Here is a 14,848-nt window from a genome sequence, read left to right on the forward strand (position 1 = left end):
ATTTGAGAAGGTTTTACAGTTTCAGCGATGAAAGGAGACTCAAACCTTTCTGCCACATGAAAACTACATATAAATCTTTATTCTAATATTTATTTTAATTTAAATATCAAGTACAAAACACAGACAAATAATATTTTATCAAAATCACAGTTATCCTTTTATTAACTCAAGCCTTTCCCCTTTGTTTCTACTTTTCTTATTCATTCATCTCCTTCCGCCTGAAATGAGAAGGATCCTATTTATTTATTACACTGCGTAGATCATGACAGGAACAACAAGAGTGTGAGCATCTTGAAAGCAGACACGAGGAGCCATAAATCATCTCACTTCAATAATTAGGCCTCTGATGAATATGTATGAGGCCTCCGCACTACTCAATCAGGTTATGAGGGTTTAGATAGCAGGTAAATCATTTGCATCTGAAACAGCAAGCGTGTGTGGGCAAAGAGTGAGAGAGAAGAGCCAGCTGCTTCAATTCACCGATGATTTAGCAGTGGTGTGTGTGTGTGTGCTGTCTCAATGAGTTGTGCAGTGAATGTGTTTATGACATTGCTGCTATCTCTTCTGGATGTCCTGGTCCTGTTTTTTGTGTTTTTGCAGTGACAGCCGGTACAGAATCAGCATGTCTTTTTAATCGATTATTCCCGACCACGGGTACTTGCATGCGAAGGGGGTACCTCTCTATAAATGATTGTGAAAACGAACGAAAAATCAACCAAAAATATTTTTTGATTTATAAATGTTTTAACCGCTAAAGATAATTAACAGTTTAAAATGCTAAACGTAATGGGTAACCTGTTCAAATAGCTAAAATGAATGGATAAATGGTTTAGTCCACCGATAGCGGTACAAATGCAAACTTGACTAAACCGACATAATCAATGTTATGCAAAAGATATATCTTGAAATGAACATATTTGGAGCATCTGATAGAGCTGTGGCTGTACCTCATACAAAAAGGGATAACCACTAAACGTTTGCAAAGGGAAAAAAAAACTTTTCTTACAAAGCCTCTCAACAGAGGATTTAGTTATGAGTTGGGCTGAGAGCATGTGTATACCAGTATAGCGGTCCTGAGGTCTTTAAATTACACTCCTGCATGGACTGACTCATTCTAATTGGCACCACTCTCCTGCCTTTTGAAGCTTTCCTGAGTACAACTTTATACACCAGCGATGTACTGAACCACATGCGCACGCACAGCTGCTTTAGCTTTTGAGAATTTCAGATTATTCTCGCAAAGATTTGTCAAAACAGATTTGTTTCTCCTGCTGCTTTGTTGGTCTGCACAAAGTCCTCTCCACAGAAGATATTCAAGATGTCCATGCTCCATCAAACCCTCATTAATGTTTCTGTTTGTTTTAGTGCCTCCTCTAAAGAGCCGTGTGAGTCTAGAGGGAAACCAAGTACTCCAGTTGCAAATGACAGCCTGCCAATTGTTTTCTTCAGCTCAAAATGCCCTGCAAGGTTATTCCAGAATTGTCTTGTTTGTTGCGTGCTACTTTATTTGTATCATCAGGCAGCAAGAGTAGACATTGTTTTTCTGTTCATGTTGTTCCATAGCTCTCAGTCCTTCTGGACATTACAAATGCATAGAGTTCAGGCCAACAATCCAAAGTGCCATCATCTCTCCTGAATTTACACCCACAGCACACAACTACCGGTACTTCACTTCATCAACATCACTGACATTTGCATAGAAAGACTTTGTTAAGCCTGCATGTATTTGCATTTTCATAAAGGACAATCAGACATGAGGATAGCAAGGTGCATAAGTAGATTTTCTTCCAATAAATTGCACATGGACCATGTTCAAATCATTTAAATAAGTTTTTCTACCACCAATCTGCCCTCAACATCCCATAGTGACAAAGCGAAAACAGTATTTTAGAAAAAACAACTGAAATATAACTGACATTAAGTATTCAGACCCTTTGCTATGACGCTTGAAATGTAGCTCAGGTGCCTCCTCTCTTAACGTTCATCGCTGTTTCAACACCTTCATTGGAGTCCACCTGTGGCACATTAAATTGATTGAACATGATTTGTAAAGTCTCACACTTGTCTATATAAGGCGAAATATTTATGATAATCATAAAAAAACAGCAACATCTGTCGAGCTGTTCATATTCCTACACAGTCAAAGTTTGAGCATGAAAATCAATCTTAATTTGAAAAGCTGCAGGGCTTGTAAATTTCATGCACCTCATCTGCACATAATTACTTCCGCTCCTCTTCACTTGTCACCTTTTTATTCACCTCTCCAAATATTTTCCATCTCATTCTTTGGACAACATTTTGGTTTTCATAACCATTCCATGGCTCTTCTTTCTCTCTTGGCTCCATGCGCAGCAGCAATATCGTCCTCAGAGTCCAACTAAATGGTCGTCCTGCACATCTGTTGAGTCCTGTGCCTGTTGTCTACACTGACGTCAACCTAGTTATTACTGAGCAATGAGAGTTACGAATCTGCATGTCAAAATTAATGTTGATTTATTGGTTCAGTAACAAAGATTTGGTTCATTTACCAAAAACACATGACAGCAAAGAAGAGAGTGAAAGCACTGGAGTGGTTTATATTTAAATTTGCAAGATAAGAAAACCGCATATGTCCTGCAATGAATCACACTATATCTACACAAATGTCAAATAATCTGTTTACAAAACTAATCTTGTCAGATTAGCCAAATTCCAAATAGTTATAACACAAATGTGAAAGCGTCTTCTGTAAATCAAAAGCCTACTGCGCATGAATAAGTGTGTATTAATGACCGACTTAGGCTGACCACACCATTTGTCGTGATGTCACTGTTCTCTTACTAAATTATCTGAATTTTACGATGAAGATTATTTTAATCATGTACAACACTATGCACCAGACTTTTCTCATGCTGAATCAGCTTAAAGCCTCATTGACCTAACCTGAGCAGCGATACATTGATTTGTACGTAATTCACATCAGTTTTCTTTTTTTTTTATAAATCTCTAGAAGCCCCAAATACACAAAATAGATCTCAATCTCATCATTAAACAACTATTCATTCTCTTAGAAATAACTTCATGCAAATTTGACAGTTATCAGAGTGCATGCATTTTCGAAATGTAGGAATTAATAAAAGAAAGAAATACCTCCGAGAGATGTCAGACATTTTTTAATGACTTGCACAGTCCAGAATTCATTCGTGTCCTCTGTCCGATGGGTGTCCAACTAGTGCAGCCGCACTTCTTCACTGCAACCCACTCGCTTCTGAATTTAGAGGTGATCTCGCTCTCGCGCTCTCGCTCTCTCTCTCTCTCTCGCTCTCGCGCTCTCGCTCTCTCAGCATACAGAAAGTGTTTATGTGAATGAGTCACGTCCAGTAAGATGGCTGTCTGTCTTTACCCTCAGTGAACAATCATTATAATCTCATATGATATTCCTCTTGGGAACAATATGGTAATAAATACTGACATATTAACAGGCACGTGCACAGATAGACCCCTAGTGGTGCTCAAGCACCTGCCCTTTTGCCCTGGATGAGAAAAGTGCCCTTTCTGCTGGTGCCCAATTTTTTATAAATATAATAAAATAAAATTTACTTTTTCTGTCATCAATTCCCCCCAAATGTGTTTCGATATCTGACGGGGCATTTATTTGAGTTCTTGTGAGAATTTCGCCCCGACATGCACCGCGGCGCCCACAAGCCTCCCACGCGCCCCTCCCTCCTCCTCCTTCACTTCGCCTACTGCGCGTGCAGTGCTGAGCGTCAGGCTAAACGGCTGAAGCCAACTTCTTCTCTGACCCGGAGCATCAGACAGACAGGTAATGACAGTGCAATACCCCGACGTTGTTTGGTGATAAATTAACAACAACAATTAGCGCCGCTGAAAACATTACGTCGCAACTGGTCCGACGTTTGCTAAAAAACAAACAAAAAAAACCCTCACGAAATCCATGATTTAAAAGCCTTGCCCAGTTGTTTACTGACGTTTGTCATGTTTAATGAAGAGAGAGGGGAGAGAGGCAGGCAGACATTAATTATTTTAATTATTAAAAAGAAAGGTAGGTCTTAAGTTGAGCTACATGACAGTCTGGTGAGGTATTGTGGTAGGCTATAGGCTATTATTAGTGTAATGCTGCTTATGCTTCAACTGTCAGAAAACAGTAAAAACATGGCTGTGTACTGTGTTGTCAGCTTTAGAGAGATATGTAATGTCTTGATTATTATGCACAACATTGATTTATGTCATTTAAAAAAAATTGCAGCATAATGTCAAGAAAAGAGAGACTACAAAAACAGAAGGACAGGGAAAAGCAGCAAGCAGAGAAATCTGGAAGCTATAATGATGCTCCTCAATGAGATCTGCGAAAGACATCCACCTGACCTGGCCCTAGGGGATGCAAAAATGTACAAAAATGCGATTAACTTCGCATTCATTCTCTGCATGGAAATCACCACCCCAGCATTTGAAGTCACTGCTCTTGCATCAAATGCCATCAGCCCGTCTTTGTTTTTGTCTGGCCTTGTTTTTGCCTATTATTCATTTATTTATTCAATTTGATAATTTGAGTTAGTATTGGTTGCGTTAACAAAAATAAATATATACGTTGAAAATATCCGACTGTGTTATTTATTTATTTATCATTATTTTAATTTCATGTATAATTTTGGCGATGGGTGCCCTTTTTTTTGCTTGAGCACCTGCCCCCCAAAATGTCTGTGCACGTGCCTGCATATTAATGACCTTGCCTTGTTTTATGGTATTTTTATGCCATGGAATCGCTATAATTTTCCGATTGGGATTTATAACGTGTCTTTGGTTTTATATAGTAATTTTATAGTGTTCCTTACACATTTTATGATATTATTTCTAATAGATCGTCACTCATTTTATCCTAAATTTGCCATGTAACAGAAATCTCAACTAAGTGGAAGAGCTGACATATAATTTATTACGAATGTATCATATCTCTGAATCCTTTTTATGAAATATCCAGCTGTGAGGTTTTTCACGATGAGGCCTCTTTCTTGCCAAACACACCCAGAAACCAACATTAGGGAGCATAAATTAAATTGAACAATTAAGGGACAAACCACGATCTTCCTCCTGCAGTACAAACCTAAATATTTATATGACTGAAACTAATTTAGAAATTGTGAGTCTCCTCCCAAAGCAACTAAAAGAAGAACCCGTATGACTGAATCATTCATCAAGTGAGTATCTGCAAAGAGTAAACCAGGACTAAATGAATTCGCACTGGGATTTGATGGGAACAGAGGGATGATTGTGAAGAACATGAAGTGGAGAAAATGAAAAATATTTAAGGGTTTATAAAGCAATTTTATCATTATGCATGATGATTAATCATTATACAAGTTTGAAACAAATAATGGTCACCGTCAATGCAACAAAGTGTGGTAAAGTGGGTCATCCTTTAACTATGTTGGCTGATGAGGTGGCTCGCCCTGTTTGCATGTCAGGTGTCCTTAAACGAGACGCTGAACCCCCCAAGCTGCTCTCTGCACGCTTCACAGCAGCCCTGTGCTCCTGAATGCTTCGGATGGGTTGAATGCAGAAGTCAAATTGCATGTATGCACCTGTATGTACAGCATATGACTTCTGATGTTTTGCAGCACAGTATTTGCTTGTATTTACCAATATGACTTATAAGTGCAGTAATCATCCAGTATTTGAGGCATTTCCTGTTTTGGAGGGATTTATCACCATGTTTATGATTTACATGGCACCTTTTTTTTATAGCAACAGTTGCAATCTGTCATGTCTCAGTTCAGGCCTTTTTTTCCTATTACTGTTGCCTTGGATCTCTTCATTTTTAAACATTTGTATGCATTATAAATACAACACCAAAAAGATTTCCACATGATTCTTTAACTGCCCAGCATGCTTGTTTCTGGGAAGGATTTTCATTTGTGCCATACATCAAAACAGCTCCTGGCACAGTGGGCTACATCACACATATTGCACTTCAATGGAGGGGCGTGATGGACCTGTCTCGGCTACCTGCATAGCGGTAGCTGTTTGTAGCCATGCCAACCGGCCTGGCTCGTCACCCTTTCTTTTGCACAGTGCTACTGTTGAGCAGACAGCAACCTGAGGCACGTCCACCTACTTCACATGCACAGGTGGCTCCTCGTATGCTTTGTGAGCGCAGTCCTTCCTGATCTTTCTTTAAATTCCACAAGCCCGAATGTTCATGGCAAACAGGTCTTTGAATAGTCTTGGGCTTGTGTAGAGGTTGCCAACAAATGCATGATATCCCAGTTCCCAGATATCCAGGCTTTACTCGGGACATCCAACTCCTGAAGGAAAAGCTGTAACTGTTTAATCACTGCTATCGTCGGGCCAACACAAAAAGCTTCAAGCCCCTTTTGGTTGTTTTTCCTTTAATGTAGTGTCTGTATCGTGTCTGGGCCCATACAAGCTCATTGACACTAATGTTTTGTCCTGGGTGAAAATGGGTCTTGCAGCTATCTTTGATACTTAATAAGGAGGGGGGCTCAGGTGGAAAGGATGACCATGTACCTCACATTCTAGCTCTCTGTCCCTCTCTCAGTTACATTTCCACTTCCCCAGGCTCCGTCATTGCCATTTTCTACCTGTCCACCAGATGCACTCCGACTCTAACGCCGCTCCCAGTCACCTGACACTCACATCCAGCCACTCCCTCCTGCCTTGCAGTAACTTATTTTAGCCATCACCTGCTCACCTGTTTCCACTTACCCTCAGCAGGAATGATAAGGACATAAATGAACAATTCCATCTCACACCATTGATACTGGATGGTGCTCAGGGGTTTTACTGTTGTTCAAATATCCAACCGCTCCCCAAAATGCATTTAATTGCAAACTCGCTGACATACATTAATTGAGATTAAACATTATTTTGTGCTTGTTGTATTGATATATTGCAATGTATTTATTTGCATCCAGAGATGACATTGATGGCATGGTTGCTGAAGCTCTTTTTGTCAGGGGACACCACAGCTGGCTTTCTTCATTAACATCTTCCACAGAAATTTAATTTGAATCAATGACGGGTGCCAATCATATTTTAATTTCCTGCCATCCGCTGCTCCACACTGTCATCTGTTATCCCAGTCTAACCTATTACACCAAAGCACGGCTCTATGAGACCTCGGAAGCTGCAAGTCACTGCTTTTACTCACTGAAATCGTAATAAGCATTCTCCAGGAAAAGTTATATAAAGTGCACTCTATTTGTCATAGATAGATGGCAGAATTTGTTCTGCCCTTGAAAGAAAAATGGGAACAAACACAGTTTAACTTGCATGCGTTCAGTTGATTTCACACGTTCTGTCCTCTGGGTCCTGGAAGATACAGCAGGATAATCAGGAGGGTTCCCAAAGGTTTTCATTTCAAAGACCTCAGCTGAAATGGATTCACATTAGAGAATGAAGCCATGGTTGCTGTTATTCAAATGAATGCTGCTTAAGAACATTTTCCCTGGTTGAATTGATTTTAGTCAGAATAACACTCAGTTGCCAATTTATTAGATACATCTGCTAACACTACCGTAATAGTCTATTAATACAGCAGCCCTGCAATAAAGCAGGTTACAATGTTACGTTTATGTTGAAACTGTTTCAGAGAGGTGTTAAATCAACTTTGTGGTCATTTTGAGGGATGTGTAACCGTTGTGTTAACTATATTGTAAACTCATGGTCAAACTAGTTCTCGTATTAACAATTTTCAAAATGTTGAATGAATGAATGAATGGATTTTATTTATATAGCGCTTTTCACAGACAATAGTATCACAAAGTGCTTAACAGAGCAGACATTTAAAAGCATAAAAAACACAATGTGACCCAAGGGTCAATAAATTATATACACAGAGAAAAGTAAAAATAAATAAATAAATAAAATAAAAATGTAAAACATATTTTAAGAGCAGGTCTAGGACATGGGATTACTTTTACACAAACGCCAGCCTAAACAGGTGGGTTTTGAGCTGGCTTTTAAAAGTATCCACAGTATCTGCGAGGCGCAGAGTTGCAGGCAGAGCATTCCAGAGCCTCGGGGCCACTGCCTCAAAGGCTCGGTCACCACGGGTCTTAAATCGTGTGCGTGGGACTGACAGAAGACCTAGAGCATTTGACCTGAGAGTGCGGGCGGGTGAATAGGGGCGAAGTAGATCAGCTACATAAGCCGGAGCCTGACCGTGAAGTGCTCTGTAAGTGATGGTGAGAATTTTAAAGTGTATCCGAGATGCTACAGGAAGCCAGTGGAGAGATCGGAGTACGGGGGTGATGTGAGACCGTCGATTTGTCCTGGTGAGTAATCTGGCGGCAGCATTTTGGATGACCTGCAGACGGTTAAGAGCAGATACACTGAGTGATGTAAAAAGTGAGTTGCAGTTGTCAATGCGTGAAGAGATAAATGTGTGTATGATCATTTCTAATTCAGGTGTTGATACTACAGATCTCAGTTTACTGATATTTCTTCGATGGAAGAAACATGACCTGGACAGCTGCTTAACATGAGGGTCAAACGACATGGATTGATCAAAGAAAATCCCAAGATTGCGCAGGTTGCAATGGGAAGCAGAGGAGAGTGGACTAATAATCTGCCTGATCATGGGGACAAACTCCTCTGGAGCAATAACTAGGACCTCCGTCTTAGAGTCGTAAGCAGTTTTCTGCCGTCCAGTCTCTGATGGCATTGGGAGTCTATTGCCTTCAGTGATCCCTCTCGGCTGCTCAGCTTGGAAACAACTGGACTGACTGATAAGCTACTATGATGTATAGGCTTCCTTTAAGTTGGGGGACTTGGGGAGACAGATTTTAAGATTTGATGCAGCAGAGGCCAGTCTCCAGAAAGGTAATCTTTAAAAAACAAAAAATTCTTTGCCATCTAAAGATACTGCAGCGAGAAAGGCCGACCACAGGATGAAAACCCTGCAACACTTTACACTGTTGACCCTCACGCTTGCTCTAATATGCACTAATGTGTGGGAGAATATTCTAAGTTGTAATTGTGCCTCAGCTGTCTAGCTAAATGTAACCGTGCCCTTGCTTCAGCGTATGTGCCGACAAATCAACAGAATCAATTCTACTTTATGTTTTTATTCAAACGTCGGTAAAACTTAATTGGTAAAAACAGTATGGCAAAAATAAAGATGTTACATAATATGTTACAATATTTTCAGGAATATATCAGAGTATTCCCACTCTCGATGTCACAATTGTATAATGTCTGCAAGATGTCACAAGAGTCTCAATTACAACATGGTACTTTTTGTGCTCCTTCATCAACCTTTGCATATATATTGAATGAAGGGAGCCATTCTTGTAACATATAAAATGGGAATCATTACAAATAATAATCCTACAAGGGATGAATAATAATGACTGAATAAATGTACTTAACACTCAGTTGCTGGGGTTACAGAGGATGATGACATGCTGTAATTGCTTCTTTGACCACTGTTAACAAAAGCTTTGTTCAAAACAGTGCTATGACATAACGCAGCTCAAAATGAGCGTGGGGGTAAGAAGTCAGCGCTACTGAATACACGCCAAATTAGTTCTTCTTTCGGTGTTACTATTTTAACACTCATTTCTCCGGGCTGTATGCGCCATCTTCCTCGGGGTCGGCTCTCTCTCCCGTCGTGTCCTCTTCGATCTCTGTTTGGTTTGCTTCAGCCTGTTCGTTATTCTGAGACGGTCTCAGGAGATACTCCAGCTCTTCTGCGCTGATGGCCACCTTCTCAGGAATCAACCACCTCTTGAAGTTTTCAAGAGCGCTAGAGAGAAGTGAAGTACAAGCAAGGTTTTAAGATGAGAAGAGGACTATTTGGGCTCTGGGAGAAATGAGTTAAGTTAAGGCAAGATGCATCCCTTTACCTCCTGCTTGTGTCCTGGCAGAAGGACGTGTGTGTATCATAACATGAAAGAATAATCTACCATCCTACCTCTCATCCATGTCACCGCTTTGGAAGATCTCCGAGGTCTGAGCGTCATGCAGGAATCTATCCCAACATTCTTTCTTAGCTTGAGACAAGGAGCGCAACATGTCCCTGGATGTCACATCACTTGACTGGCCCTTTAATTTCTTCAGCCGGTTCTCTGCACCAAAATGTAGACAAAAAAATACTTTATTTTTCATGTAAAATCTAAATTCTTAATTAAGGAGGGGGCATCACATTTCTGACTTTTAGTCTATATGCCAGAAAAAGAGTGAAACAAAATGCCCATCAATACTTTGAAACCCTATAATTCCAAATATCTCACATACAACTTGATTAAGATGATGGACTAATGAGGACAGGGTGAGCTGAATGTGACATGGTGCATGCAGTCATGTAAGGGGCAGGAAGATGGGAAGGATGCCTGTACCTAAGCTGGCTATGTAGATCTCAGAATCCTCCATGGGTTCCCATCCGGTGTTAGAAGAACTGGTATTTGTCCCATTTGAGTGTCCATTGAGCTGCAATCCGACTCGTGCGGCTGGCTGGAATGAGTCTCTGAACTCCGTGTTGATCGCCGGGGGGGCTGGTTCAGCTTGTGACTCCGGCAGACTGGAGCAGATTTCAGTCCACAGCTCCCCGCTGGACCGGGCGTCCTCCTTATTCTCGAAGTCTTCAATCATTCTGGTCAACTGACTTGAGTTAGAACAGAAGTCAATATGAATTAGCATTAGCACAATTGTGTTGATGGGTCTTTCAGCAGCATTAAAACAGACATCGGGAGACATTTAGAATAGAAATGAAGAAAATCAGAAAGGTAAACTGCACAGGTTTCCAAATACTAAGCACAATCAAAAGCTGAGCTTTAATTTACCAAAATCGATCAACATATTTAGCTACTTTGGTGTCTAAAACCTATTTTATTGAGTATTGTTTCCTTTCAAATGTTTTTAAACGGTTCGTCGTCATAATGATTTACAAACATGTCTTACCTGTGTGAAACTCTCAATAGAATAACCGTTATTTCTTCTAAAGTATGATTTTAAAGATGAAAGACTAGCCTCGCTAGCTAACTGTGTCCATGATCCAGTGTCTTCAATGGGGGACGACCACTTCCTTATTTAGTGTCATATGATTGGACATTATAACCCTCCATCAAACCTTTCTAAAATGTGATTGGATCTCTGGGGCGTTAAATTGGAAACCCGCATCTTATTGGTCAAGGAGCTGTGTCCAGTGAAGAGAGTCCGGAAGTTAGTTCCAGCTGGAAGGAACTGACACGGTGACGAACTATCAAGGTAAACAAGTACTGCTTGTCTCTGTTTCATTGTTTTATTCGCGAGTGTTGATCATTTGAAGAACTGACATTAGCATATATTATAGGCGTATCACTTAATGTTAATTTGTTTGTTTCGCGATACAATATGGTGGCTAACTGTCAAGTTCACTTTAATGTAAAATTGTTAAGCTAAATTCAGCTCTGCTTGGACTGATTGTTAACCTGATTATGACTGACTATTAAATGTGTGTTACGATTATTTGTGTTATGTAGGTTTGCAAGCGTTGATCGTCATGTCCCTGCAGGAAGAGCCAGTGTAGGAGATGCACGCAGCTTTGCGCCTGGCAGTCGTGGCATTCCCGATGGGTGTGCTGCTGTCCCGGACCATGGCGTGGATGTCCAGCGGCAAGACTCACCCAGAGCTCATCAGCAGACTGAGGGGTAATGGGCAGATGTCAGGGACCTAAGCTGTGATATTACAAGGAATTGACTTAACACCTCAAAGGTCCACAACTAAACATATGTTGAGTGTGACAGCTGGTGCGTTTATAATTTCAACAAAAAAAATGGGATTAGCCTCTCTTTAGTAATATGGAGGACTATTTAAAATAAGAAAATAAAAAGACAAGTAGTATATTGTATTACTGACAATTAACAAGACCAAAAAGGGCTGCTGGATATTGAACTGACAAATGGATACTCTTGTGGCAATTTGAAATTGGAAAGTTAAATTTCCATGTGATGGAAAAGATAAAAAAAAACAGTTTATAAGGAAATTGAAAGGAAAAATGCGTGGGGGGGGTGAAATAATGTCATCCTTTGTTCTTCCATTAGTTTATTCAACTGTAATGTAGCCTGTAAGAGAAGGGAAATGCATGTATGCTTTATCATGATGTTACGATGACTGAAATCCCACACAATTATCAAAACATAGTATATATGTTGATATAACTCCAAGCTTTAAATATTGACCCAGTACTATTCTTTCATTCTCATTTGTTTTATCTAAAAAGCCTGTATTAATTAGTTTTCCATTCACATTAAAGGGTTAATGATAAGTCACAGGGTTCAACCTGCACACATTTTCGATTTTAGCTTGGTGTAATTGCCTCCTGTTTTCTCCTCCAGATCACGGAGTGATCCGCAGCGACCGAGTGTTTGATGCCATGCTGGCTACAGACAGAGGGCTCTACGCTATAGACTATCCTTATGCAGACTCTCCTCAGTCCATAGGTAGCCATTTTAGTCATTCTAAGACACATACACACACACTTGCCTATTAATATGGCAACAGTTATTTGAGTTGATACATTCATTGTGTTTCATGAGCACAGATGTGTGATATGACTGTGTTGTGCTTTTTCTTATCACAGGCTACAGAGCGACCATCAGTGCACCACACATGGTGAGTAACAAGCACTGAACTGCTATAATTCACTCGTGTATATACACATGATGGGCTGACTGTTTTTCGATGGTGGTTTGACAGCATGCTCATGCTTTGGAGCTGTTAAGTGACAAACTAACTGAAGGGGCATCAGCACTGGATGTGGGTTCAGGAAGTGGATATCTCACGGCCTGCTTTGCACGGATGGTAAGTGCTGTATCAACTTTGCATGTTTCCTACCAGTTGGTATAAAATGCACGATATGAGTGAGTGCAATAGCTGCATTTTTCTTTTGTTTGTAGACAGGACCTAGTGGTAAAGTGGTTGGCATTGAACACATTGATGAACTGGTTCAAATGTCATTAAAAAATGTGCAAGCTGACGACCCAGAACTGCTCAGCTCTGGACGCATCAAACTTACAAGTGAGTCATGAGATTAAGTCATGGATTTTTTTTTTATTTTTTTTTATTTTGATGTTTCACAGCCATAAAAGTCTAACCTACATCTGTCCACAGTGGGAGATGGACGGCTCGGACACCCAGAAGGAGCGCCGTATGATGCCATTCATGTTGGTGCAGCTGCAGCTACTGTTCCTAAGGCTGTAAGGACACGTATGGCTTTCACTTCTGTGAAAATAGAATAAGAGAAATTATGCACTTAATCTTTAGCTACATCCAAAATCCACAACAATGTAGCACAGAGAGTTAAGGTTAAAACACACTGAAGTACATATGTATCCTTTATTTAACCAGGATAATCCCATTGAGAATTTAAGATCTCATTTCCAAGAGAGTCCTGGCCAAGATGTTTCACACCACATGAAAATAGTGCTGTAAACTATGAGGGCACTTCGATATGCAGAGAGCAGCCGGAAATTGCTTCTTGAACATGAACTCGTGTGAAATTTCTGTTTCCTGCCGTCTGTTTGTCAAAGCTCTTGGAGCAGCTGAAGCTTGGTGGGCGGTTGGTTCTCCCAGTGGGCCCCGACGGCGGCAGTCAGGTGTTGGAACAGTACGATCGGCAAAGCGATGGGACTTTTCTCAAGAAAGCTCTGATGGGAGTGATTTACGTCCCCCTGACTGACAAGAGGCGTCAGTGGCCTGGGTATTGCACGAAAACACTCATAACCGATCATTTTAAAACCCAAATCAATGAATGAAACCACTTTATCGACTGACTAACCTCTGTCAGCTGCCTCTGTAATCTTCAATGCGTTTCATGCATCATGAGTCACATCCACCTCCATCCTGTGGCTTGTTCCTGATCATATCAACCCTGTCCTTCCCTCTCTCCCCAGAGGTGAGCTCTGACTGCAGTGTGGTTGCCCCCACAGGAGGTGGCGTTGGTGTTGCATCTCCGGGGCCCCGTAGCGCTTCTCATGGTTCCACTGAGCTCTGGTCTTAACAGCCACCTGCCCCACTGGGTTGTCACCCAGCAAAGTACAAGGAGTGATCCTTCTCTGTTTGCCCGACCAGATCGTCTTCCAAGAGTGATCAAACTCAGACTGAATGAGCGACCACCGCTGGACTGATGACCATACTCCCAGAATGCTCTGGGTCAGTTGGAGAGTGATGAGGTTATTGTGGATGGCAAAGACGGGTTGCCTGAGATCGAAGTGATTCACAGTATTTTTATATATGGGTAAGTCAGTCAGGTTCAGCCTTGAGGAAAGTGCCATATCAGCTTAAGAAGCTACAGAACGTGTTCTTCTGGATGATTGTGGTAAATGTGTGACCTTGTGTGTAATCTTATGGGAAAGCTTTGGCTTTGAATGCAGTAACACTTAAAGATAAACCCAAGTACAAGCCAAGGAAGTTAAATGAAAATTCAGCAAATTAACACTGTAATATATATATATATTTTGTGGTAGGAAATCATTTTTACTGGCTTCATATCCTGTATGTTTAGGATATATCCTGTTTGACATTGTTACTGTAGAGCAAAGGGGGTATTGTGCCAAAAAAATGATTCACTGAGGCACTGAATTATGTGTAAGATTTATTAATAAAACCCACTAAATGGATACATTATCGTTGTCACTTTTATACAGCAAATTATTTCATCAGGGTCAGGGAGAGCTACAGAAAGGACACGGAAGGAACGTTTAATATTTTGAAGGAGAGTAGGACACAAGATTTTAATAAGGTTCTACAGTTTATACAACAAAATGTTATTGTCTGGCACCAATTTATTCAACATAGTTGTACATAATACCATATTTACTCTCAACAGAGTAAAATAAAAGCCTTGTTC

At 40.6% G+C, this 14,848-nt stretch overlaps 2 protein-coding genes across 3 annotated transcripts; one reads left to right on the forward strand and one right to left on the reverse strand.

The window, feature by feature from the left end:
• Positions 1-9,070: 9,070 nt before the first annotated feature.
• On the reverse strand, positions 9,071-11,033 carry ccdc32 (coiled-coil domain containing 32). The gene is made up of 4 exons (XM_079286723.1): positions 10,921-11,033; positions 10,359-10,624; positions 9,935-10,088; positions 9,071-9,766 (listed from the first exon to the last, which is right to left on the reverse strand). Exons 2-4 carry the CDS (start codon positions 10,609-10,611, stop codon positions 9,577-9,579), a joined length of 597 nt encoding a protein of 198 aa, XP_079142849.1. The 5' UTR covers positions 10,612-10,624; positions 10,921-11,033; the 3' UTR covers positions 9,071-9,576.
• Positions 11,034-11,174: 141 nt separating this feature from the next.
• Positions 11,175-14,618, forward strand: pcmtl (l-isoaspartyl protein carboxyl methyltransferase, like). 2 transcript variants are annotated; one of them, XM_079286023.1, is made up of 9 exons: positions 11,175-11,226; positions 11,513-11,648; positions 12,336-12,440; positions 12,581-12,612; positions 12,697-12,801; positions 12,897-13,017; positions 13,111-13,196; positions 13,530-13,699; positions 13,893-14,618. In XM_079286023.1, the coding sequence occupies exons 2-9, from the start codon at positions 11,531-11,533 to the stop codon at positions 13,903-13,905; spliced, it is 750 nt and encodes a 249-aa protein (XP_079142149.1). In that variant the 5' UTR covers positions 11,175-11,226; positions 11,513-11,530; the 3' UTR covers positions 13,906-14,618. The 2 variants fall into 2 exon arrangements, with proteins under 2 accessions (XP_079142149.1, XP_079142148.1); XM_079286022.1 differs by having other exon boundaries at positions 11,182-11,226; positions 11,481-11,648.
• Positions 14,619-14,848: the final 230 nt, after the last annotated feature.

Source organism: Melanostigma gelatinosum, assembly GCF_949748355.1.
Source record: "Melanostigma gelatinosum genome assembly, chromosome: 16".
Classification (NCBI taxonomy): Eukaryota; Metazoa; Chordata; class Actinopteri; order Perciformes; family Zoarcidae; genus Melanostigma; species Melanostigma gelatinosum.